The sequence below is a fragment of the Vicia villosa genome, unplaced genomic scaffold (genome assembly GCF_029867415.1).
Source record: "Vicia villosa cultivar HV-30 ecotype Madison, WI unplaced genomic scaffold, Vvil1.0 ctg.000291F_1_1, whole genome shotgun sequence".
Taxonomy (NCBI): Eukaryota; Viridiplantae; Streptophyta; class Magnoliopsida; order Fabales; family Fabaceae; genus Vicia; species Vicia villosa.
In genome coordinates, this window is record NW_026705125.1 from 168074 (window position 1) to 193916 (window position 25843).

The window sequence follows — 25843 nt, forward strand, 5'->3', positions numbered from 1 at the left end:
CCCGCAAATTCGCTAGGTTTATAGCACCCCGCAAACACGCTTTCCAATAGGTACTAACAACTTCGTTCAGTGTGACACAGATGATCCGGAACAGGGATTGCAGTATGTTAGGCAACTTGCGGGGTGAGTTTCACCTAGCAATATTTGAATATTTAATACTTGCAGGGTGGATTTCACCTGGCAATTATTTTGACATACCTTGTTTATTGCACGACGCAAATAATAACGTATATAGTAAAAAAAATATATATTATTGTAAATATTTAGAATAATATAAATATAATAAATAATTAAAATTTAATTTTTTTTTAAAAATACTAAATTTATAGTTAATTCTAAATATCTAAATTCATACTTAATACTTAATATAAAGAAATTCATAATTAATATAAAGAAATGCATATTTAATATAAAGAAATTCATGATTAATCCAAAATATTTAAATTCAAAATAATATTCACTTGGGATCCGGGTCGTCCGCATTATTTTCGTTTTCTTCATCATTCTCGTCTACCACTCCTTGGTTACCAACCGCTCCAAATCCACCACCACCATATTGTTGTCGAAAGAATTGTTGCATTTGTTGTTGCATTTGTTGTTGTATTTGTTGTTGCACTTGTTGTTGAATTTGTTGTTGTGTAAGCATCATTTGCTCTTGTGAAAGTCTCAATGCTTCCTCCAACTCCATTTGTTTTTTTCTCAATGTTTCATTTTCACATGCTGCTTCACTCTGAGCTAGTTGTTTAATTGTTTCAGTTATTTTAGGGGTTAATGTCGGAGGACGTGAAGATCCTTCCCTGTCTGCAATTCTCCTAAATAAAGAATACCTATTCCCTTTTTTGTAGTTGCTAGCTAAAGGTCCAGTAGCATAAATTTTTCCATTTCTCTTCTTTTCCTTACTTGCTTTCAACCACAAATACTGATCAATAGCTGAATCAAGAGGATATCGTCCATGTGGACCGCCTAACTCAGGATGTTTAACTAAAAACTCCTTCTTCAACCTTTGGTACTCTGGCTACACACACATAAATAATGTATAAGAAAACTAATGTATAAGCAAGCTTTATTATTAGTGATTCCTATTATTATACAAGCCTTCTAAATATGTGATCTATAAATCTAATGCATTATTGTCAATGTTGTAGTCAGAATAAAAATAATTACTAGACATTAGATAATAACCCGAACCATATTTATTAGCATTCCAAACCTGTCATAAAAACTAACTTAGCTTTTGTAGAGGAGTAATAACTAAACCTGTCATTAAAAACTAAACCTGTCATTAGTAATAAATTCACACCACTGACTTTGCATTTTTGAGAGTAGTGTATTAACCACAAAGTATAGAATGTGATCAGTACTTTGAATGTGTAAAGTTAATATTGAAATCAGTGTTTGGTGAAAGCTTATCTACTACTTGATGCTTTTTTTTTGTGAGGGCTATTGTTATAGGTAATTTATTCAACAACAATGAAAATTCACCTCAAGTATTTCACAAATATATGAAGTACGTATTATTCACATGATGTAGTTAATGAAGTGACGCCTCTCCCGGTTCTTATTTAAACTTCATGGAAATACTTATGATAACTTGCTTTCAAAGTTTATTATTATACATGGCTATATTTGAGAAACAATAAAAATTATGATTTGAGTTTAAGTTAAGCAAATTAAAAGAAAATAGAACATAGAAACAAACATAAAGTATGATAATTGATTTTGCTTCCTAATTTGTACACACCTATGCTTAGAAAATTGTTTATATGGCGATGGTAAAGTAGCTAGTGGGGCATGACTAGCTTCTAGTTCTAGTGAAGGAACTATCTCTAATTAATCTCACTTAGCTTTCTACTGGATGCTACATTGTACAAATTAAGACTAGCCCAAAATTAATTTTTATTTTAAAATTATTTGTTGTTTCTAATATTCAAATATTGCTTAAAACAAAGAGAAGAGATACTATTATCTCGATAAGTCTTCTCGTAAAGCTCTTGCATTAATGGAGGTCTTGTTTTAGCCACGGCCTAATACATATAGAAGTCCAATAAAAATATAACACAATTAACAATATAATTTAAAAAAAGTAGTGAGAGAAAATTATATTACCATCTGTTAAACATGATCAGCAATACTAATGCTTCCGGCTCTATGATTAACGGCTCCCCTTTCTGATGTTCTACGCTGCTTTGCTTTTTCAAATTTTTTCTAAAACTCGTCTGATTTCCAATATAATGATGCTCTATCACTATAATTATGTTCTTATTATGGACTCAAAAATGTCTATGGAAAAAGAAACAAATGGAAATTCTTTTCTCAATAACAAGAAACAAATGGATATAATTATGTTCTGTTTTTAAAAATAATAAGAATATTTAATTTTAACAAATAATAAAAATTATTCTGTTTTTACAATATTAAAATAACAATATTCAGTTTTTAAAAATAATAATAATAATTTGGTCCTAATCCAGTTTTTCATTTTTTTGTAAATCTTGAATTTTTCATTTTATAATTTCTAAGACATTTGTTAGTTTTTCAAGTATAGAAGTATTTGTAACCCTTTTCCATTGGGATCTACCACAAGCTTTGGAAGATGAGTATGGTGGTTCCTTTAGTCCTTTTATAGTGTAAGCAACAATTTCTATGTACCATATTTCCTGTTTCTATCTAAACTATATACTACAGCTGCCTCTAAACTTGTTATAAGTGTCTGATAATGTCACACCACTGCTACTAAAGTGTGATTATACTTTTCTGTTACGAACTAGTGCAAGTAATACTCGAGTTTGATCTTGTTAGGACAAGAGTAGACTAAGTGTTTCTATCCAATAAAAAAACTAACTCATTTGTTGCTTAGTTGTTTAATATATACACCTACCCATAACAAACTGTATAACTAACAAACAAACACAAAACTAACCATGCCACATTTCTCTTACTATATGATTTTTTTCTCAAGTCAGTCATGTCAAAGTTTCTTTCTATATGATTTTTTTTTCATTTTTTAAACATTTCTCTATTGTTTTCTGTAAATATCAAGTGATCCACATAAACTATTGATTTAGATAAACATTATCCTTTAGATTTTGAAAGCAGGACTTAATCCTTTTGTACCAAGCATGTGGTACTAGTACTTGTATCAGGTCATACAATGTCTTTCTTAGTTTGTACACCTTATTTTCTTGTGATGCTCATTAAAGTCGGTTTGCTCTACATCACCGTGTAGAAAATCACAGTTTGCGGGTTAATAATCTATTCCCTAAGATGATGTTAGGTGACAGGGATAGCATTAAGTGACAGGAACCTACTTGAACAAAGTGGAAAAGATCATAGCAGGAAATCTAACTAAGTTAATCATATTACCGCAAATATTCAATCAAGTACCACAAATTCATATTAGCAAATCCAAAATTATACCAATTTTTTGACTTCTTCCGGTTTCTTTCTCTATGACAAACCCTCGCAAATCCCCTTCAAAACTGCAGTAAGCAATAGTATACATCAATGATCAATGATCAAGAAATTCTTGCAGCACACATCAAAATTAAGCAGACCATTCATTCTTGCAAATATGACATTCAAACACCACAACATCATGTTATTTATTATGTCCTTCAATCACAAATAATTTATACAATGTTCATCTATGTCTATTCGGCGAAAACACTTGCGATTTTTAAAAAGGGAAGAAAACAAGCAAGTCATTCTAAAATTAACTGCAACATTCTAACTCAAAAAAATACAAAATGGTTTTATGTTTTATTCGCGCTTGTAGTCTAATGATTGAAAAATATCAGCCACATTTCGTCCGGTATCTTCTTTAATTCTTTAAAACATGTTTCTAACAAATATTGGCCATGTTCCGCTATCAGCACCGGCTGCACATTAGCAGCAGTCTCTGACAAAAAAGAGATATTTTCACAAAATATTATTTAAGGGTCAATTTTCAAAGAGAAATGGTTTTTCGACAACCAATTTTAAACAACTTTCGCAAAAAAAAAAAATTAAGTGGTTAATGCAGATGAAGTTAATTGTGTAGATTAGTTGAACTCACATTAAGAAAAGCTGCGATTTGCACCAACTTTCTCTCTCAATTCATCATCGGTGAGACTTTCTCCTGCTGGACGAGTCAGGTTTTCATACTTCTCTTTCAGGCTAGACGAGTCAACAGCCTCAGCAAGGCTATTCTTAATTTGTTGCATCAAATCATCAATTATTTTCTTCGAATCAGAATTCGGTTTCCCTCCAGACTTGGCAACCTCCTGTTTCAATTGCTCCATCAGTCTTTTAATATTCGTGGTTAGGACAAGAGTAGACTAGAAACAGCGAGAATTAAAAGCATAAACTAACATTTGATTTCACAATCTCTAACACCTCTAACAAAAACTAACAAAATTTTCAATTTCTAAGTTCAATATCTTTTGACAGAAACATCCTACAAATTTGGCATATATCTAACAGCAAAAAGTTAATAGAAAAAGTTCAATTTCAGAGTTCAATATCTATAGAATTATTACTACTGTAGCATAAGTTAATAGAAAAAATAACTTGGCTTTTTGTGGTTACATTATTGTTGTCCCTACCATGTCATTTCTATCCAAGAATTGTCTAAAATGGAACAACAACAAAATTGCATATCAGAAAGTGGGGAGAATGAAATTGCATCACTAATACACGTTCAGTAAAGGAGAGGGGAGAATGAAAAATTTTCAAAAGCAAAAAGAAAGACAAGAGTAAGACTTACCTTATCTTGAATCAGAATGGACAACAACAAAAATTCATACAAACCCTAAAAAATCCCCTTCAAAACTGCAGTAAACACAGTATACATCAATGATCAAAATGTGCATTGCAACACTTCAAAAATATCATGAACAGAAATTGACAGGGAAATGGAACTGTTCATGAAACGTTACCGTTGTAATACTGCCGTCAAAATCGTAACAGCGCTGTTGAACCCAAACACAAAACGAAATTTGAACCCAGCAACTTTACCAACTAGAGCAGAGCCTAATTCACATAAATATAAGCTACTTCAAATAAGCGAAATCAAACAAACCCTAAAATTAAGTGCAATAGCTTACATTAATTTGTGTAATGCTTCAAAATTGAGAAGTTGTTGTTGAGCGAAGGCGGTGATAGACAAATCCAACACGATATTACAAGCTGTTTTGATGTTGATTTGTAGAAAAATAGAACTTTTAGGGTTTTTCTGGGTGGTTTGCGGTGGCTGTTTGGGGGAAACAAAGAGAGGGAGAATGAGATTACAGTGGTTGATGGTGAGTACTGAATGTGGGAAACGGAAATGGAAACGTTGTGTTGAAGAAACTTTGCGAGGTGATGGGTACCCAGCAAAGTTTATTGTCGTTGACACTTGCGGCGTGCTTATCACCCTGCAACTTCCGTGTCTGACACATGTCCCTGCTTATCTGTACTATCATTAATTTAAATATCTATTTCCCCCCAATTTTATTAGAAAAGTTGCGAAGTGGTCTCCACCCCGCCATTAAAAGAGATGTTGCATGTTGCGTAGTGTACTCCACCCCGCAATATAAAGTTTTTAAAAAAAAATTGCGAAGTGTTACCCAACTCACAACATACAAAGGAAAAACATTTATATTTTTTTAAAAAAAATCTGCGTTGCGAGGTTGGTTGCATTCCGCAACTACAATAAATTGCGAGGTGTTTGTCACCTGGAAAAATCACCCAGCAAATCAGCCTTTTTCTTGTAGTGCCCTTTTCCTCTCATTCTCCCCTTCAACCTCTCTCTCTCTCTCTCTCTCTCTCTCTCTCAAAAGAAGGAGATAATGTCACATAATATTAATATAAGAATGCTATGACACTATATGAGAGAGAGTTGAAAGGAGGAGGGAGGTGTTGCACCCCAAAATTTGCCCACTTATTTATTCCCCAATTGGCCTTCACATTACATTCATGTGCATACCTCATCTAGGCCATTCATCCATTACATTCATCCATATCATGGTTACTACCCAGAATTGATAAGAAAAGAGCTTCTGCAAAAGAAATTCCTGATCAAAAATAAGGGAATATTTGAAGTCTGATTGTATGGCATCATTCCCATTTAAATCCTCCTAAAATAGGGGTTTTATTGTCTCCAAGCCAAAGCTTTGATTAAAAGATATAATCCTCAAGTTCATCAAGCTTTCCAAGTTAGGGTTTTGACCAAAGTTAACCATGTTGACTTTTCGGTCAACATTTAATCAGAAGATGGTTGTTGAGTATGAAAATGGGTGCATTAAGGAAGTATTCATTTGATTCTCATTGAGTTGAAGACTGATTGGAAATTGGGCAAGAAACAGATTAATCGGAAAATTCATCTGGAATTAGAAAATCAGGAAATGTTGACTTTTGGGTCAAAATCAGGGCCAATAGTCAAATATTGACTTTTGATGGAAAATCGGTCAAAGAAAATCAAAGAAATAAATAAAATCAGGAGTTCGGCAAAAGTTACCAAAAATAGAAAAATTCAAAAAAAAGAAAGTTTTCATACTTAGAAAATATTTTGAGTCTTTTAAAGTACGATAAACAGTCCACTTTAGCACTGGTTTACACGTGGCAAAAAGCGTTTTTTGGGAACATTTCCAACATCATAGTTGCTCCTCTTGAGGAGGAGAACAACTTTGTAGTTGGAAACATTTCCATTTGAAGCTTGGTTGAAGAGTTATTAATGTTTGAAGTTGAGGATTTTCATTTGAGTCAAGTCATAAGGCTGGGCAGATTTATGGGCATGCGTGAGGCAATTTATCAAACACATGGCGCGCCATGTTTGAAGCCAGTTTTAGAGAAGTGTAAACATCCATTGGACAAAAACTTGACATCCAGCTATTTTCCTACATGTTATATATTAAAAAAACAAAGAATCGGATTAATGGAAGAAGAAATTAATGAGCTACAAGGTCCCAAAGTTATGGTCTTGCAAAAACATATCGTAGCATATGGCCAGGCACAAAAATTCTGGGCATGCGAAGCATATGATCGAACACATGGTAGGCCATTTTCATATCTAAATTTAGAGAGGTACAATGATTTTCAGAATCCAATCTAAGAGTCAAAGTGTTATATCCTACGCCCTCTTTCGTTTGACACCAATATCACATTGTTTGGTTGAGAGTGGAATGAAATATGAAGTCTCAATGTCACGCCTTTGCAAGGTTGCGTTTTGATTTAGGCACCAGGCCAGAAACTGGGCAGCACGCGCTCCAGGGAGGCCTATTCTCAAAATTGGCCATGCAAGTTACTGTGCGCGTGAAAGCAAGGAGAAGTTTACTATAATTGACCAAGCTTGCATATTAAGTTTGTGAAGGAAAAGCTACTCTACAATCATGCACACCATAACCTCCATGGACACTCACCCTATATAAACAAAACCCTTCACAAAATCTCAGAGACGATTCATTCTTCACCACTCCCTCTTCACTTCACTCTCTCATTACTCTTTCTCTCTCTCTCACCACCATCTAACCACCGTAACAAACCCAAACAAACTCCTCCAACCTCCATAACCAACCACCTCAATCTTTATCCTTCTTCAACTCCTCTTATCTTCGATCAACACCACAAAATCTTCATCAATACCTCCATCCTCTTCGCAAGCATTGTCACCTATCAAGATTCAAGTCCGAAGTTTCCACAAATTCAAGCTAACCTCTCCAAGTTCTCTCTGCTCCGCCTCGGATCATATCCATCATCAGCGTCAAGACTCAGAGATTCAAGGAGAAAGCAGCGTTGTAAGAAGTTTTCTGAAGATCTGAGTTTCATATTCTTCACCAAGTAAGTTCTCGAATCTTTCTCAGCATATTAGAACTGTATGACTAGGTTCATGTTCATCTGGCGCGCTCCTCACACCAAGGAGGCTGGAGCATTAGGCTCACATTTCGGTGTTGTGTGTTGCATTGAAAGCGTTCTTTTATTCTTGATGTCGAATTCGGTTTGCACGAGATAGCTGCTGTTCGAATGTATGATTTGCGTGTTCAGATTCAGCATAGAGTAAGGATCGTATTGATGTGTTCGTTTTGAATTTCTATGGAGTTTTTTTGTTAGTTAGGGTTTAGTTGTGGTGTTCGGTTAGGATGTTAGAAGTTTCAAAACAGAAATCTAAGCTCATATTCGAGTTCAACATGGAAAAACAAGGAGAACGGTGGTCTTGATCTTCGTTCTCAAGGATCAGCCGTCGCCGGCGCCGTCGTAGATGGCATTAATTTGTCGGAGAAGACTATGAACAGTACATCATGTACTGTTCACGTGAGTAGCATGCTGCACGTTCTTTTTTTTTCTTTTCATCTTTTTGTTTTGTTGTAATAATTGAGTAGATGCACCAAGGAATTGATTAGTAAAATCTATGTAAAATTGAGAAGGTGTAATAATGACGGGAAAATTTATCAATTGATAGGATTTGCTTATTAAAAAAAAAATATCAATTGATTGGATTTATAGTGCAATAATAGAAGTTATGTAACTCCCATGAAGTTGTAACTTATAGAGAATGGAAGTTACAACGACACTTTTTTTTTAATATTTATATTGTGTTTTATTTAAAATTAACTAAAATGAGAATAAAGGATATTTTAGAGAAAAAAATATATCAGTCCCAAACTATGTATCCTCTTTATATATAGGTATTATATAGGTATAGCTATCTATAAATATTTCATTCAATTTAATATTTTTTTATTAAAAAAATTAATATTTTTATCTATATTTCTTAACATGATAACAAAATTAATTTTAATTAAAAATAATTATTTATATTAAAAAGTAATTATTTATTTTTAAATAATATTTCGTTGCTCAACAATATAAATCATTCACATCAGTAACATCACTCTTTTTCTTAAACACTTTCTCTGAAAAAATTTGAATCACGTGTTTGAGTGTGTATGTATATAGTAACTGCTTTAATGGAATTTACTGGGATGTGGCATTTTCAATACCAAAAACCAAACAAATATTTTGTTCTGAGTCTGTGTCTGCTCCATTTAGGGAAATGTCCGGTTACCCAATTCTTTTTCTAGATAAGCTTACAAGATATAGATTAAAAGTTTAAAAGCATGTGTTTCTCTTGGTAAGTAAATCACAATATATCAAAATCTCTTTTTTTTCCTTCTTCATCACACGCTCAAACATGCTCAAAAACTCAAATCTTTCTGTCTGTTCTTCTTCCTCACCTTAAAAAGTTTTTCGCCTTAGTGAACTCAAGTTTTCCCACTATGACTCGGATCTCTTAGTCATCTTGCCGTTGTAAACTCAACCAGCTCGCCGCCGTAAAACTTGTAGTTTTCCGTCATTGTCATTTTATGATTCCTTCATCAAATCGTGTTATAGACGGTAAAATTTAGTTTTTTGTTTGAGATTAAAGATGACTTGAATTTGTTGTTTGCATTAAAGATGTGGTGGTGGCATGTATGACTGTTTGTGATTAAAGATGTGGAAAAAAATGAGTTATTTTTTTACAAAAGGTGGAAGATGAATGAAAAATGGGTTTTGTAAGAAAAAACAAAAAGTAACGAAAGAGAATGAACTGTGATTTAATTTTCTTAAAAAGTTAATATACTAATGTGTCTGATATGTGTGTAGTGTAGGTATGTTTTTACTGATTAATGATGTATGGAATAGCAGTGGGTGGGAGTTGTTTTTTTTAGTTACTTGGTATGTTCAGGACTGTAGAGATGGATTTGTGGTGTATCTTGCAGACATGACTTGTGCATGTGTTTTGTTTTAATGGAAATATATTCTTGGCTTTTCAAAAAAAATCAAAGCCATTAATTTTTTTTTGCCGCGTGTTGCATATCTAGAGTGAGGATTGAGTAACAGGACATTTTCCTAAATAGAGCGGATACTTACTCTGATAAAAGCAATATATTTTACTAATTCATTTGTTTTTCTTAGTTAATTTTTAATTTTAGAATTGATTTTGTGAATTTAGAGATTGAATACTATGAATTTTGTATTTACAGTTGGCTACACAAAAATGAGGCAACTTCATCATTCATCACCACCTCAAGGTAATTTTGTATATTTTTATTTGATATTTTAAAATGAATAAAAAGAGTTTTCATACTATTTATTTTTATTTCAATTTTAGGTGCAATTGCTCCATTTGCCGCTCTCCCGCCTGAGTTCATCTTCCCTTCGATTTACTTTGGAGATGGAAGTATCCGCAGATCGGATCCATTGCCGATCATTCTATCTGTATTCGCGGGACTGTTAGTTATCCTAATAGTAGTGGGGATACTTCTAAGGAAGTATTTTACTGTAACACCACCACCAGTCTCCGTTAACCAGACCCCACTAGGAGTGCCCGTGCCCGTGCCGATGGAAACATGGGTATCGTACCGACTTCAGGGTAATAACGAAACCGTGCCTGCGCCTTAGGACTTTATTATAGTATAGAGTAGGGGTGTTCAAAAATATAGTTAATTGAATTGTATACTAGAACTGGACTGAATTGCACCATAAAAAACCCGAACCACTTAAATGGTTAATGAACTGAACTATTTAATTTAAACAGTTCAAATTCAATTTAGAACCGGTTCAAAACCAGTTTCCTTTTATAAACTGGTTTTATTATTTAAATTAATTTCTCATGATAATAATAAAGAAATTTAAAAGTAAAAATAAATATTTCTGAAAAAAAAAAAAACTTTTGGAAAAAAGATCGGAAAGTAAAAGAAAAATTCAAAAAAAAAAATTCGTGGAAAAAAAAACGGAAAATAATTTTTTCCTAAAAATTCAGATTTAAAAAAAAAAACTGATTATATATAGATTTTTTTATTCATAACAAAACTGATTATATTATATGATGGCTAAATATAACAAATCTTGGACTATATTTATCATATGATGTCGGGTTTTCCTTTTCCAAATTGCAAATAATTATTTGTAATTTAAGTTTGGTGTCCATTTAAAATAATTGATTGTAATTTATGTTTTGACTCCGTTTAAAATAATTAATTTGTTTGACTGAACATATAAATATTTCTTTTATTTTGATTAATTAATTTATTATTGATTTTTTAATCTCATAAAAGTCATCCATAGAGTTTATATTTGCAAAAAGAAAATAGTCGAATGTAAATATGTAATGTAAGGTCTGAGAACAATTAAAATTTAGTGTACATTAACAAAGAGATTTCGAGATGTGTGGCGCCTACCGAAACAAACTTGTAACTTTATTTATTTTATTTAATATTTAAATTTCTTCTCCATATATATATATATATATATATATATATATATATATATATATATATTAAGACCATATCAAGTGAGAGGACTATTTGGACTATTTTAATGAGAGATGAGAGGAGTTAATTTTAACCATTGGATTCAAATCATTGATTTTGATCTAATTAAATGGTGAGTGGTTTTTATTAATTTGGAAAACACAATTGATGTTAATTCTCACACTTCCCTTCCCTAGCTAACTTTTCTACGTGTATGTTGGATTGCTTGTTCTTTCATAAAATCATAATTAATACAAATTAAAATAAATTTCAACCAACGTATATTAGAAAAAAAAAGTATTATTTTCTTAACTTATGAAAATTGTTTGCATTAGAGTCAAAAAATACTATAACAAAATTAAAAAACAATATGCCATTAATTATAATTTATAGTATTAGTTTTATACCAATTTTATATCAGAAGAAAAAAAATGCTATCAATTATAATTAAACTGCCATCAATTTGATATATTAGAATCGAAACAAAATGCTATCAATCATAATTTAAACCAGTTTTATATATTAACCTTAACTTTCGTCAATTGTTTGTATTAGAATTAAAAACTACTATAACAAAATTAAAAACAATATATTAATTATAATTAAAACCAGATTTTATATCATAATCAAAACAGATATATTATATATTAGAATCAAAAACAAGCAAGCTAATAATTATAATTTAAACAAGTCTTTATATCAGAATCAAAATTGATATCAGAATAAAATCAAATTGCTACTACACCCTTCAACGGTATCCTCTGATAACTTTATTCATATTCCTTTCTATAATATTCTTCTGGTAACGATGAAGATGATTTTTCTGGACAATTGCGACTATCATGATAAGCATATTCACCACATGCCTTACAAAGTCTTGTTCTTTTTTGTTGTTGTTCAAGAGACTTTTCTTTTCCACCTTTTATTCTTTTATCACTACCTTTAGTCTTTGAAAATTGTGGGGGAAGGATTTTTACTTCTTCAGGTATATTGGATCCGATAAAGGTTTGCAAATCACCTATCTTAGTTTGGTTAGAACTCTCTTCAAACTCATCCAATTGCTTTCCCATGTTAACAGCCCCATTTAACACAATAAGCAATTTTTCCTTATCTTGTCCAGCCTTGTCCAAACACTTAAGTAAATGATCCCACACATTTGAAATGAGATTGTTATCCTTTTCTGCATCAGAGAACTTATCCAAGACATTGTCAGCTATATCCAAAATAGGTTTTCTATTTGCAAACTTAGTCCACCTATTCACAATGTACTTACTTGGTATTTCATTTAGAAATTTTCCCTTTAAAACACAAAATATGTGTTTACAAGGTATTCCTTCAGCCTGGAACATTTTGCATGAGCAGTTGGCATTGTGGTCAGACAAATTATACACCACTTTTCTAAGTTTACTACTGACCTTACCATTATCATATATATGAAATATTTCTACTCCATCTTGCTCTTTCTTATTTTCAATTCCACAGTCTACACATGCAAGCCATAATTCATTCTGAAATATGTAAAAATTCTCACGAGTATACACATCTCTCGCATGTCGCTCTATGCCACGATCCATAATTAACTTTGGTGTAGAATGAATTGAGTTATTATCGGCAATTAACTCTTTATGTCGTTGTGCTTCTATTGCCGAATCAAACCTCATCCAAAATTCAACCAAGCTAACAGTAGGATTCAAGAAATTACCATAAAAAGAATTCTCACTTTCTGATCTTGATGTAGTTCTCAATATCCCAGCCAAGAAAATATCCTTAAAGTATGCTGGAATCCACATGTCTCGAATATCAAACATATGTGACAACCAATCATTATTTTCTAACTCAAATTTGGTCATTATAGACTTCCATGTAGCTTCAAACTCATTTGGCGTCTCTGACCCCCAAACACATGACTTAAGACTTGTATTGAACTCTTCATTAGCATTCATAGAACCGCCTATTTTCTCAGAAACTTTTTTCATTATGTGCCACATACAAAATCTATGAGTAGAGGTAGTAAAAATATTTTCTACAGCTACCTTCATGGCAGGATCTTGATCAGTTATTATAAGAGTTGGTATTTTTCCTCCCATTGCTTCCAAAAACTTTTGGAACAACCACATGAATGCATCAATTTTCTCATTTGCTAGAAAGCCGGCTCCAAGAGTTATAGATTGTCTATGGTGGTTTATCCCAGTAAAAGGTGCAAAAATCATAGAATACTTATTTGTCTGATAGGTAGTATCAAATGAAATCACATCCCCAAACACACAATAATTTTTTCTACAAATACCATCGGCCCAAAAAACATGTTTTAGCCGACCTTCTTCATCTAACTCATACGCGTGGTAAAATGATGGATTAACTTCTTGCTTCCTTCTAAAGTTATCAATAAAAACATGTGCATCAGAATCTTTATTCAATGTCTTTAAATCTCTCGAATAATTTTGAAGATCTCTCTGTGTGCAACCAAGGTTTTGATAGCCCCCAAACTGTTCTTTTAATAAGTGGGAGGTTTTTTATGTTCCAATATTTGCCTTACTATATGCATGTAACAAATTCTTGTGAATGGGATTCACTTTTCTTGCAGATCTTAGAAACGGTCTTTTCATAGGTGAAACAAGTGTGTGCGTATGACTCTCATGAAATCGAACTAACTCATATTTACCTTCTTCCACTCGTTTGAAAACAACATTTGCATTGCATCCTTCTCTTGTAAGACTCCTTCTTCTAACCTTGATACTATATTCACTTTGCTCCATCTCATTTGTCTTCATTGGCAAATAACCTTGTTTTGAGCAAACCAAGTACTTCCAACGCTTCACGCCGTTTTTATCTTTAGTTTCTGATGATGAACGCACACTAAATCCGACACGATGTGCATATTTTTTGTAAAATTCTCCACCTTCTTCTAATGTATCAAATATTTGTCCAATCTTAGGCTTTAACTCATCATCACAATTTGGCACCCATTCATTTTCCTAAAAATTACAAAATAAATCAATGATATCAAATATATTTAAATTAATTTATAATCTCTGATCTTGTTACCTAAACAGAAATTAAATCATTTTCTTAAATATGAGAGATACTAAAGATATTATTTGATATATTATGTTAAATAAATTTATATGTATTTGATATATTATTTGTTCTTGGCTACACTTTGTTTTCGTTAAATAAAATATTAAAGAAAAATTGATTTCAAGTTAAAAGAATGTCTACCTTGTATAGTTGAGTGTCAATTGACATGTCTTTGTCCATAGCAATAAAATGTAGGAAACACAGTGAATAATAGAATATGAAGAAGATGATATGTAAGTGGTTTTCTGAAGAGAAAAAAAAGAGAGGAAGAAGCTAATGAATTAAATTAAAAGCATGAAGATACAGGAAGCATTAACATGAGTTAACGTTAATTGTATGGAATAAAGAAAGTCATTTAGGGAAGTGAGAGAATTAATATCTGTTCTGGACTGGGCCAAGGCTAGGCCCAACACCGCTTTCGGCCCAATAAGCCTCAGAGGCCCATGTATAGTTCATGGCCTTCCGACACGCCTTGCTCGGCACCAACACCGCGCTCGGCGTTCATTCTCCCCCGGACATCATCCTTGCCGAGGACCCTGCTCCGCGCAGGGCTCCTTCATATCCAATCCCCCGAATAACTCGGATCCCACGTGGCTCCTAAAAGACCGCGTCTTCCCTTGGACTTCGGAGCGGTTAACCAGGACAGAGGGCATACACGCACCTCCGATATTTCCGTTCAGGAAACCTGGCAGTCTCCTAGTTGGGCTTGGGAATCCAACCCAATAGCGAGATCATGGCCCAGCGCTGGGGGCTATATATACCCTCTTCAACTAGAGGGTCAGGTATTCAATTCTTACTCACTCTTAGCTAGTACTTGCGCTCCTTTGCTCGTCATCTTACTTTGGCATTGGAGTACCTTGCAGGTACACCCCCCTCCTCCTCCTTCCTAGAAGATCCAGTCCGAGCAGCCTACGACGATCCTTCTGATCAGGTACGATCAGTGGCGCCGTCTGTGGGAAACTTGCTTCCCCATCTTTAAAGAACAAAGATCAAAGCTAACCATCACCAATCGTCATGGCTGACAACAACAACATCCCAAGCGCTGACCCTTTCCTCCTTCAAGAGCTGATCGAGGAATCCTCCCGCGAGCTAGCTAATCATCGTCGGGGGAGTCGTCGGCGACAAAGGTCCGGGCATGAAACCCAGGACACCCAGCTGCTGCAGGTCCTACAACAGGTCCAGAATGTTGACCATGTTCCTCCAGAAGGGCACGTTCAGAACGGCGAACCGATCCGAACGACCAACGTGCCGGAACATGCCCAGAATGTGAATGAAACCGACCCTCGCGACGGGCAACATGCTTCCTCATTCACCCACACCTCCGAGAGGCAGAGAGCCCGTCATGGAGAAGAAGAGGAGCCGCTCAACATTCCCGAAGGCACTGACCCCATTACCGTCCGCTTGCTCAAGGAAATACAACTGACCAACAGCCTCCTCAGAATTCAGGATGACCGAATTCACGAGCTGGAAAGACAGCGGCGACGTCGCCCTTCCCCACGGAGACGCTACAGGTCACACTCCTATTCCTCCTCGCGCTCACCGCCGAGAAGATACCGTCGGCGTTCCCCGTCCTCTTCAAGGTCTCCCCCGAGAAGACATCGCCGCCGGAGGACTCGTTCCCGTTCTCCACACAGAAAGAACAGGAAGAACCAGAAACCTGAAACCGCTGAACAAAGAAGCCCCTCCCCCGAACAGGGCCGTCGGGGTCCCTCCAAAGCAACGACGGGTAACAACCAAGAAGATCCCCGACGAAACAGGCACTACGATTCACCAGGGCCGAGCGACGAGGAGGACTTCCGCAGCCCCTTGTCCGCTAGTATACGGAGAGCCCGCCTCCCTCGGGGGATGGAAAAACCGCCAGCATTGGACCAATACGACGGAACCACTGACCCCGACGACCATATCCGGAGTATCGAAGCGGTCATGGACTATCACGTCGTCAGAGGCTCGATCAAGTGCCGCATTTTCCCGACCACCCTCAGGAAGGGAGCGATGAATTGGTACAGGAACCTCCCTTCGAACTCCATCCATTCTTGGACCGAGCTCAAAGAACTCTTCTTGAGCCACTTCACAGCCTCCCGACGGCAACCGAAATCGGAAGCCAATCTCGAGGCCGTAGTCCAAGGACCCAACGAGCCTCTCCGAGATTACCTTGAAAGATTCAACAAGGAGGCCGTCCAAGTGCAGACAAAAGACTACATGAAGAGGTACATCTTGGAACGAGGACTTCTCCCCGGCAGTGACTTCAAGAAAGCTATTAAGATCGAGAAGGTAAACTCGATGAATGACCTCCTCAGCAAAGCAAAGGTATTCATCGATTTTGAGGAAGGCGAGGCAGCCGCAATCAGAGCCCCGAGGGGCAGTGGCGCCGCTCGCAGCTCAAACCTCGAAGACTCGGGGTCGCGCCGAGGACAAGACAAAAGAAGGGACGACCGGGCCCGAGATGTCAAAGAACGGCGAGGACCAGCAGGGCGTTTCAACGACTACACTCCTTTGAACACCTCCCGGGAGAAAATCCTGTCCGACTGCCAGAACGCCGAGTTCAAGAAATCCAACATCAGGCCCCCGAAGTCAAATCCTACAAGACCGGGGACGGACAAGTCCAAATACTGCAAGTACCACAAGAGTCACGGGCATATGACCGACGAATGCGTACATCTCAAAGATGCCATAGAGACCCTGATCAAAGAGGGCCACCTGGCAAAATACACCAAGAAGGGAGAACCCTCCAGAAGAGACATCCCTCGAAACTCTGACGAGGGGAACTCACCAGACAGCAGACCGCTCCAAGTCGCGCTGTCCGTAACCCGACCGGAAGACTTCATCCCTTCAGTCGGCGTGACGACCGCCCTCAGCACCTGGGAACATTTCCCCACCGCAATGGTCATCTCCAACGGCGGCGACCCCGGCTCTCTCACCGTCAGTTCGGTCAAGAGAAAGTTCGACGAGCTACTCAGCGCCAATGCAGATCTCGGCCCTACTCTTCGGAAATTCCGAGGAAAGTCAGAGCCAATCACTTTCTATCTCGAAGAACTGCCCGGCGGAGCTCCAAATGCCACCATTCCCCTTCTCGTCCGAGCCAGAATGGCAAACTTCGATGTGCGACGGGTCCTGGTAGATGAAGGCAGTTCAGTCGACATTATGTACTCCCACCTCTTCCAAACACTTCAGCTGGACGACTCGCACCTCACTCCCTATGTGGGTTCCGACCTCCAAGGTTTTAACGGAGCCACCACCAAACCATGGGGCTACGTCGAGCTGATTGTCACCTTCGGGGAAGGGGAAGCGTCCAGACAAGTCAAAACCAGGTTTCTGGTAATCGACTGCAAAACATTGTACAACTGCATCATCGGACGCCCAACACTGGCCGAGCTAACTGCCGTGCCCTCCACAGTCCATCTGAAGATGAAGTTCTACACGAGGACAGGGAAAGTGGCCACCATCAACGCCGACATTGAAGCTGCGAGAAGGATCTTCGATGCATCCGTCAAAGGACTAGAGCTGATCGCTCCTCCGACCAGCTCCAACAAGAAACCAAGAGCCGAAGATAAGCGTCCTCGGGAAGATCAGGTTCCAACGGCCAACGTCAGCTCAGTCGACCTCGATGCAAGGTTCACACAAGAAGAACTGAAGACCGGGGAGGAAACACAATCGAATCCCGTCCGACCTGTTCCCGACGGAGACTTCGAGCTGATCCCCCTGGGAGACAACCCCAACAGAGCAGTGAAGATCGGCAAGGGTATCCCTGACCTGCCGAGGAAGCAACTCATAGCCTGCCTTCGAGCCAATGCCGACCTGTTCGCCTGGAGCGCCGCAGAGATGCCCGGACTCGACCCTGAGGTCGCCTGTCACCACCTCTCCATCAATCCAACCGCCAAGGCCGTAGTACAACGTAGGCGTCGGCAGTCTCCCGAGAAAGCGGAGGCTGCCGAGAAAGCTGTAAAAGACCTCCTAGAGGCAAATTTTATTTCCGAGGCCAAGTACTCAACTTGGCTCTCAAATGTTGTACTTGTTAAAAAATCTAATGGAAAATGGAGAATGTGTGTTGATTATACTGATGTTAACCGGGCATGTCCAAAAGACGCCTACCCTTTACCTAATATTGATAGACTGGTCGACAACTCGGCCGGCTATAAACTGTTGTCCTTCATGGACGCTTATTCTGGTTACAACCAGATTCCCATGGCGAAATGCGACAAGCAATGCACGGCTTTCATGACCGAATCGGGCAATTATTACTACAACGTAATGCCCTTCGGACTCAAAAACGCCGGGGCAACCTACCAGCGGATGATGAACAAGGTCTTCCGAGGGGAAATCGGCGACACACTCGAGGTGTATATGGACGACATGATCGTCAAATCTCGAGAAGACTCCGACCACACACTACATCTCGAGCGGGTCTTCAAGCAGGCCAGGTCCTGCAGGATGCGCTTCAATCCGGAGAAGTGTACCTTCGGAGTACGGGCAGGCAAATTCCTCGGTTTCTACTTAACAGAACGAGGAATAGAAGCCAACCCTGATAAGTGCCGAGCATTCTCAGACCTCCCTACCCCCACCAATAAAAAATCCATCCAAGTACTAAACGGAATGCTCACGGCATTGTCCCGCTTCGTCGCGAAATCCGCCCAGCATGCACTTCCATTCTTTAAGCTTCTTCGGAAAGAAGCAGCTTTCGAGTGGTCCGAGGAATGCGAACAAGCATTATCCCACCTCAAACAAGTGCTCTCCAAACCCCCGGTGCTATCCCGACCAGACAGCAACGAGGTTCTCTATCTCTACTTGGCCGTCTCTGGCGAGGCAGCCAGCGCGGCCCTGATCCGAGAAACGGAAGACGGGCAGAAGCCAGTGTACTTCACTAGCAAAGCCTTACAAGGACCCGAGGTCCGCTATCAACAGATAGAAAAAATCGCGCTGGCCCTAATAACGGCCGCCAGAAGACTGAGGTACTACTTCCTTGCCCACACTATCGTCGTCCGGACAGACCAACCGATCAAACAGCTTCTCAGCCGACCAGACATGGCCGGAAGGATGCTGAAATGGTCCCTCGAACTGTCCGAGTTCGACATACAATACGAGGGCAGGAAAGCGCTAAAAGCCCAAGCACTCGCCGATTTCGTGGCCGAGATGACGACGATCTCCAACTCCCTAACACCCACCGTGAATAAGTGGACCATCTACGTAGACGGTGCCTCAAGCCACGCGGGCAGCGGAGCTGGGATCATCTTGGAGAACGACGAGGGACTCGTCATCGAAGTATCCTTAGTCCTCTCCTTCGCCACATCGAACAACCAGGCCGAGTACGAAGCCCTCCTAGCGGGCCTACGCCTTGCAGAGGACGTAGGCGCTCGGGAAGTCATGATTTATACCGATTCACAACTGGTCGCGTCGCAAGTTAGCGGCGATTACCAGGCCAAAAACGACACACTAGCCGAGTATCTGTCGCTCGTCAAAGAAAAGATGAAAGGGTTCGCGAAGGCAGACGTCGCACACATCCCTCGGGAACACAACTCGAGGGCCGACCTCTTATCCAAGCTCGCAAGCACGAGAAAGAAGGGAGGGAACAAGTCGGTGATACAGGAAGTCTTGTCCGATCCAAGCGTAGCCAAAAACGCGCCGGCCATACAAGTGTTTGCCATCGGAGACGACCATTGCTGGATGACTCCGGTATACAAATACCTCATGAACGACGAACTCCCCGATGATCCGAAGGAAGCTTCAGCTATTAAAAGGAGAGCCTGCTCGTACACAGTCATCGAAAATAAACTCTATCGGCGCGGCTTCTCCATTCCCCTTCTCAAATGCATCGACGACTCGCAGGCAATGGAAGTACTGCAGGAGATCCACGAAGGGATTAACGGCCAGCATCTCGGCGGCCGGTCGCTGGCAAGGAAAGCCCTCAGAGCCGGCTACTATTGGCCGACCATGCAGCAGGACGCCAAAGAGCATGTTCAAAAATGCGACAAATGTCAGCGGCATGCCGACATGCACCTAGCTCCCCCCACCGAGCTCAAATCCCTCTCCTCTCCTTGGCCTTTTTCCACCTGGGGAATGGACCTCCTCGGCCCTTTCCCGGTCGGCTCGTACCAGAATAAATATCTCGTGGTCGCCGTCGATTACTTCACGAAATGGATAGAAGCCGAGGCGCTTGCCAAGATCACATCTCAAAACGTGCTCCGTTTCTACAAACGAAACATACTTGCCCGGTTCGGGGTCCCTCAGGCCATAATCACCGACAATGGCACCCAGTTCACTGACAAAAAATTCCAAGAGTTTGTGGCCAAGCTTGGCACGAAGCAACACTTCACCTCAGTCGAGCACCCTCAGACGAACGGGCAGGCCGAGGCGGCCAACCGAGTCATCCTCCGAGGATTAAAGAGAAGACTCGGCGAAGCCAAAAAAGCCTGGGTCGAGGAACTACATAGTGTACTCTGGGCGTACAGGACGACGCCTCATTCGAGCACAGGCGAAACTCCTTTCCGACTAACTTACGGCACCGAAGCCGTAATTCCCGTAGAAATCCGAGAGCCTTCTCGGCGCACCGAATTCCCCCTCGAGGAAGAACTTAACGACGAGGCCATGAGGGAAGAACTCGATATGGTAGAAGAGATTCGAGCAGGGTCAGCCCTCCGAGAAGCTAAACTAAAACAGCAAATAGCTCTTCGCCATAACGCCAAAGTTATAAAGCGCGAATTTGAAATCGGCGCCCTAGTACTTCGCAGAAACATGAAAGACTCGCGCGAAGGCAAGCTAGCCCCAAACTGGGAAGGCCCGTACCGAGTTTATGACAAAACCGAGAACGGCGCCTACTACCTCGAGAATCTTCTCGGTGAAAAACTTGCTCGACCCTGGAATGCTGAAAAACTCAGACGTTATTACAGTTAAACATAAGCTAAAACGCCCGGCCCCCAACCAAACTCAGGTAACGGACGGGCACGGAGCCACGTCGTCGGTACGGACGTGAGTGTTCCACGACAGCAACGATCGGTTCCTCTCGTCGGATAGACGGACCGACCCCTCGGCGGATTCTACACCTAGACCCCCCGTGGAAGTACCTGCATGGCAGAACCCCAGCTCGCGATGGGATCGTTCACGCCGCGAACGCTTGGCCGCAACCGCGGTCTCGCGCTCGCTAAAAGCGCATACCTGCTCTGCGCACCCGGCCCGTACTCAACACGCCCGGGCAATCAATCTAGGTCGAGCATAGCCCACAAAACCAATAATATCACAAGTATACTGGTGACTCTCCGGCATGTCCGAGCATAAGTCATCGGTCACCTAGAACAACCGCAAAATACTTTAAGTTCAGAGGAAATACCTCGTCATACAAGCACGGCAGGAATGTTATCGAAAAGAACAAACATACAGTGATAACGCCGAAAGTAAAAATAAACAGATATAAGCAAGAAGAATTGTAAGACATTAAAATTGCCGACCAACTTGGCCGGCGATGTCAAAGGTTACAATCATTACCGGGCACGCAGGCCCCAAAAATTATCCGGGCATAGCCCAACAAAAAGAATGGCACGCAGGCCGAGAAAAACGGACACGCAGGCCCGGAACTACACTTTCTACTCTTCACTCCCCGGGGACTCAGGCACCAACACGCCATCTACGATCCTCGAAGAGAGCCCGACATTATCCTCCTTCAAACCAGGGTTCAGAAGCCTCAGCTGGTTAAGAGCACGCTCGAAACCGACGTCGGCCATGTCGGTCAGGCTTATCTTCAGGCTTTCTATCTTCTCCGCAAACTCAGCCCTGGACTTCAGAGCTGCCACATCCGGCGACTCGTCAGCCGAGGGAGCCCATTCGAGTCGAAGGTCAGCCAGCTTTTTCTTCTCAGCCGCGACCTCCGCATCTTTCTGCTTCAGGGCCGCATCGACCTTCTTCCTCAACTCCTTGCGCTCGACCTCCATGGTCTTCACCTTGTCCTCGGCCACCTTCTTAGCCGCCTCGGCCTCCTTCAGGGCCTCGGTCGAGCCCGAACCTCCACTAGCCAACACTTGGGCCATCTCCAAGACCCTCACCACGGCGGCACTGTCGCACGCCAACTGTTTCTGAAGAGACGGGGGATCCATATCACTGATCCGACGAGCTTCATCCGGTGAGGTAGCCAAGGGGAACTTCTCAAAATAGCCTCCATCCTTGTAGCAAGAAGGCAACACGAAGGCGCGCCCGGGACCCAGGTTCGACTGATCCGGACGTCCCCCCTCGGAAGCACGAGGTCTCTTGGGTAACCTCTCGTCGACATGAATCTTGTGAGGGGAGCCTGCCGAGCCTGAGTTCTCTCCAGCTCCGGTACCCTGGTTCCTCTTCTTCTGATTCTTCCTCGCATCCAATGCTTGTTTCAGGATATTATCCTCCTTCTCCGGCATAGCCTCTGCAAAGAAAAAATAAACGAGTTAGCAAAATACCGGACAGAGATCACAAAGCAAGGGGAATAGACACAACCTAACAACGCCCAGGTCTCCTCGGGAGTCCGACAAGCTAGCAAAGCCTTGGTATTAATAGGCCGCTGCTCCGTGATCGGCACCCCGTCCTCGTTCAGTATGGGATCTCCATTCCTCGTCACCCAACGAGACAGGGTAAAGCTATCTACATATTTGCAGAGGACCGAGTACGACTCCCGGTCTTGATCATCCAAGTCATCGTCCTCCCAAGCGTAGTATTTCGGAGGAGACGCAAAATGACCCTTCCACCAGAAAAACGGAAACGTCGTGCAGAACTCCTTTACTTCCTGCCCATGTTCATCCCTTACTATCTCCCCCTCGGCATCCCGCTCGGCCACCATATCCGACACCGAAGAATAGGCCGTTGGACTTAGGGGGCGGACAACGAAGTATCGATCCTTAAAACCCTTCACGGAGTCAGTATACATTCCGAAGAGTTTACGCTCGGCGTTCCTGAACGAAACCCAGCTGTACCGCCCGTTTGACGCCTGCCGTTGAACACGAAAACACCTTCCGAACAACGCAGACGTCGCACCTATACCCAAATAATCACAAACAATCTCGAATGCCCGCATAAAGGCAAAGGCATTCGGATGAATTTGGGACGGTGCCAGAGATAGAAACGCCATGACTGAAACCTGAAAATCAGAGAAGGGTAACCGGAAGCCGAGCTCCCTAAACACGTAATCGTACATCGCAAATCCGTCCCCGGCAAACCGAGAACATATGCGTTCGTCTGGAGACGGGCAACCTATTTGATAATTGGGCGGATCACCTTCCCCCAGGACCTCAATTTCTGTAAACGCCCCATCCAGAGACGCGGTATACCGAGAAACAACAGACAGAGCCTCCTCGGCTATCCAATCGGGCGCAACGGTATGTTCATAACTGAATAACGGCATAGGGGAAACCCCTCCCTCGGCATTCGAACCAGGGGATCCCGTGTGAACGCCTTCGGCCGAGGGAGTGCCCTCTTCCTCAATAATTTCGACGTCGGAACTAGTTGCCGTCGAGCTGTCGGAATCACTGGTCGTCGAGTCGGTGTCCGAGCCAGTTCTTGAGGAAGCGCTCGAATCTGATTCACCTGCACGCAGAAGGGAGAAGTGAATTCGATAGTCTATCAAATCCACCCTTCCACCGCAAGACAAGCGAAAGGGTAGAGCAGGAGCAGCGGAGCCCCCGGCCAAACCCCATCGAGGAACAACGCTCGTCAGCCGAGGACTCACAGATGACACGACAATCGGAAAGCTTATCTTAACGCCAACGTACTACGGCCTGCCAACCCACGCCGACCCCGGGCATCGCTTGGATAACCCGGGGAGGATGACGATGGCGAAGACCTCGAAAGCGAAACACAAGTTCTATGAAAAATAGTAAAGCAACGACAGGCTAAACGAACTTACTTGCAGACATGATGTAGATGGCCGGGGAGAATCCTTCGCTAAGCAACGATCTTGATATGACGAACGAGCTGGGAAATTATGCCCCGAGGAACCCTTGATCGAAGCCGAGCAGATAAATAGAGAAAGGAAAATTCCCTTATGAGAGAATTCGCCCCCTTTTATAGGGAAAAAGGCTCGGAAGGCGAAGCGTCACCTCTCCTGACAGGCGCCGCCTCCTAGACCCTAGGCCATCAATGCCTATGCCACGTCAGCGCGTGGTTCCCACGCGCGACGTTTCGCCCACCACTGGACTTTCCTCCGAGCGCGTATATGTAACGAGGACCGATCCACCGAGCAACCACGAGAAATGAGGGTCCGAGCGTAGAAGCAAAGTCACAGTTTCTTAACCGGAAAACTCCGACTTGGGGGGCTCCTGTTCTGGACTGGGCCAAGGCTAGGCCCAACACCGCTTTCGGCCCAATAAGCCTCAGAGGCCCATGTATAGTTCATGGCCTTCCGACACGCCTTGCTCGGCACCAACACCGCGCTCGGCGTTCATTCTCCCCCGGACATCATCCTTGCCGAGGACCCTGCTCCGCGCAGGGCTCCTTCATATCCAATCCCCCGAATAACTCGGATCCCACGTGGCTCCTAAAAGACCGCGTCTTCCCTTGGACTTCGGAGCGGTTAACCAGGACAGAGGGCATACACGCACCTCCGATATTTCCGTTCAGGAAACCTGGCAGTCTCCTAGTTGGGCTTGGGAATCCAACCCAATAGCGAGATCATGGCCCAGCGCTGGGGGCTATATATACCCTCTTCAACTAGAGGGTCAGGTATTCAATTCTTACTCACTCTTAGCTAGTACTTGCGCTCCTTTGCTCGTCATCTTACTTTGGCATTGGAGTACCTTGCAGGTACACCCCCCTCCTCCTCCTTCCTAGAAGATCCAGTCCGAGCAGCCTACGACGATCCTTCTGATCAGGTACGATCAATATCAATTGTGTTTTCTTTTGAAATAAAAACTCTCTCACGTGAATGATTAAAGGAGAAAATTAATTACTATCATTTAGTTAAATCTGAATCAATGATTTGAATCCAATGGTTAAAATTAACTCCTCTCATCTCTCATTAAAATAGTTCTCTCACTTGATATGGCCCCTGTATATATATATATATATATATATATATATATATATATATATATATATATATATATATATATATATATATATATATATATATATATATATATATATATATATATATATATATATATATATATATATATATATATATATATATAAAAATAAAATTTAAAAATAGACTAATTTTAAAACAATTTTTAAGATAAAATTGCTTTATAACTACAAACTAGTTTTAAACAAGTTTATATATTCAAACCGGTTTAAACCAATTCATAACTGAATTGAAACTGTTTTAACAATTAACTAAATTATTATTAATGTGGTTATTAAAAACTGAACTGAACCATTTATGTGGTTCGGTTCAGTGCAGTTCATAAACCATGAACACCCCTAAGAGTACATCTTTTACTTCTTATCAATGAATTTGCTTATAAAGAAAAAAAAACATAGCTTATGTGATTTTGATTATTGTAATGGTTTGCATAAATACTTTAATATTTATTATGTTATCAGTTATTTTCCTTAAATATTTGTTACTC

At 40.7% G+C, this 25843-nt stretch overlaps 2 protein-coding genes, 1 long non-coding RNA gene and 1 pseudogene across 10 annotated transcripts; 1 reads left to right on the forward strand and 3 right to left on the reverse strand.

Annotated features, from left to right (window-relative positions):
• Window positions 1–383: 383 nt before the first annotated feature.
• Window positions 384–5415, reverse strand: LOC131626476 (uncharacterized). 7 transcript variants are annotated; one of them, XR_009291141.1, is made up of 6 exons: window positions 5085–5415; window positions 4917–5010; window positions 4745–4809; window positions 4055–4262; window positions 3418–3479; window positions 384–1015 (listed from the first exon to the last, which is right to left on the reverse strand). It is a non-coding gene; the product is annotated as an uncharacterized LOC131626476 (long non-coding RNA). The 7 variants fall into 7 exon arrangements; XR_009291142.1 differs by having other exon boundaries at window positions 384–2216; XR_009291139.1 differs by having other exon boundaries at window positions 384–2245.
• A 1985-nt stretch (window positions 5416–7400) lies between these two features.
• LOC131626459 (uncharacterized) lies at window positions 7401–10583 on the forward strand. Of its 2 annotated transcripts, none has more exons than XR_009291129.1 (3): window positions 7401–7794; window positions 9978–10025; window positions 10106–10583. XR_009291129.1 is itself a non-coding variant. In XM_058897276.1 (3 exons), exons 1-3 carry the CDS (start codon window positions 9318–9320, stop codon window positions 10393–10395), a joined length of 369 nt encoding a protein of 122 aa, XP_058753259.1. In that variant the 5' UTR covers window positions 8979–9317; the 3' UTR covers window positions 10396–10583. The 2 variants fall into 2 exon arrangements, 1 of the variants encoding a protein (XP_058753259.1); XM_058897276.1 differs by lacking the exon at window positions 7401–7794 and adding an exon at window positions 8979–9348.
• Window positions 10584–12016: 1433 nt separating this feature from the next.
• LOC131626466 (protein FAR1-RELATED SEQUENCE 5-like) lies at window positions 12017–14504 on the reverse strand (annotated as a pseudogene).
• A 7391-nt stretch (window positions 14505–21895) lies between these two features.
• LOC131626467 (uncharacterized) lies at window positions 21896–24284 on the reverse strand. Its single transcript, XM_058897279.1, has 2 exons — window positions 24178–24284; window positions 21896–22704 (listed from the first exon to the last, which is right to left on the reverse strand). Exons 1-2 carry the CDS (start codon window positions 24185–24187, stop codon window positions 21896–21898), a joined length of 819 nt encoding a protein of 272 aa, XP_058753262.1. The 5' UTR covers window positions 24188–24284.
• Window positions 24285–25843: the final 1559 nt, after the last annotated feature.

Coding starts and splice junctions, on each gene's coding strand:
- LOC131626459 (XM_058897276.1), top strand. CDS start 9,318: ATGATTCCTTCATCAAATCGTGTTATAGACG. Junction 9,349..9,977: donor ATCAAATCGTGTTATAGACG/GTAAAATTTAGT, acceptor TTGTATTTACAG/TTGGCTACACAAAAATGAGG. Junction 10,026..10,105: donor TCATTCATCACCACCTCAAG/GTAATTTTGTAT, acceptor TTTCAATTTTAG/GTGCAATTGCTCCATTTGCC.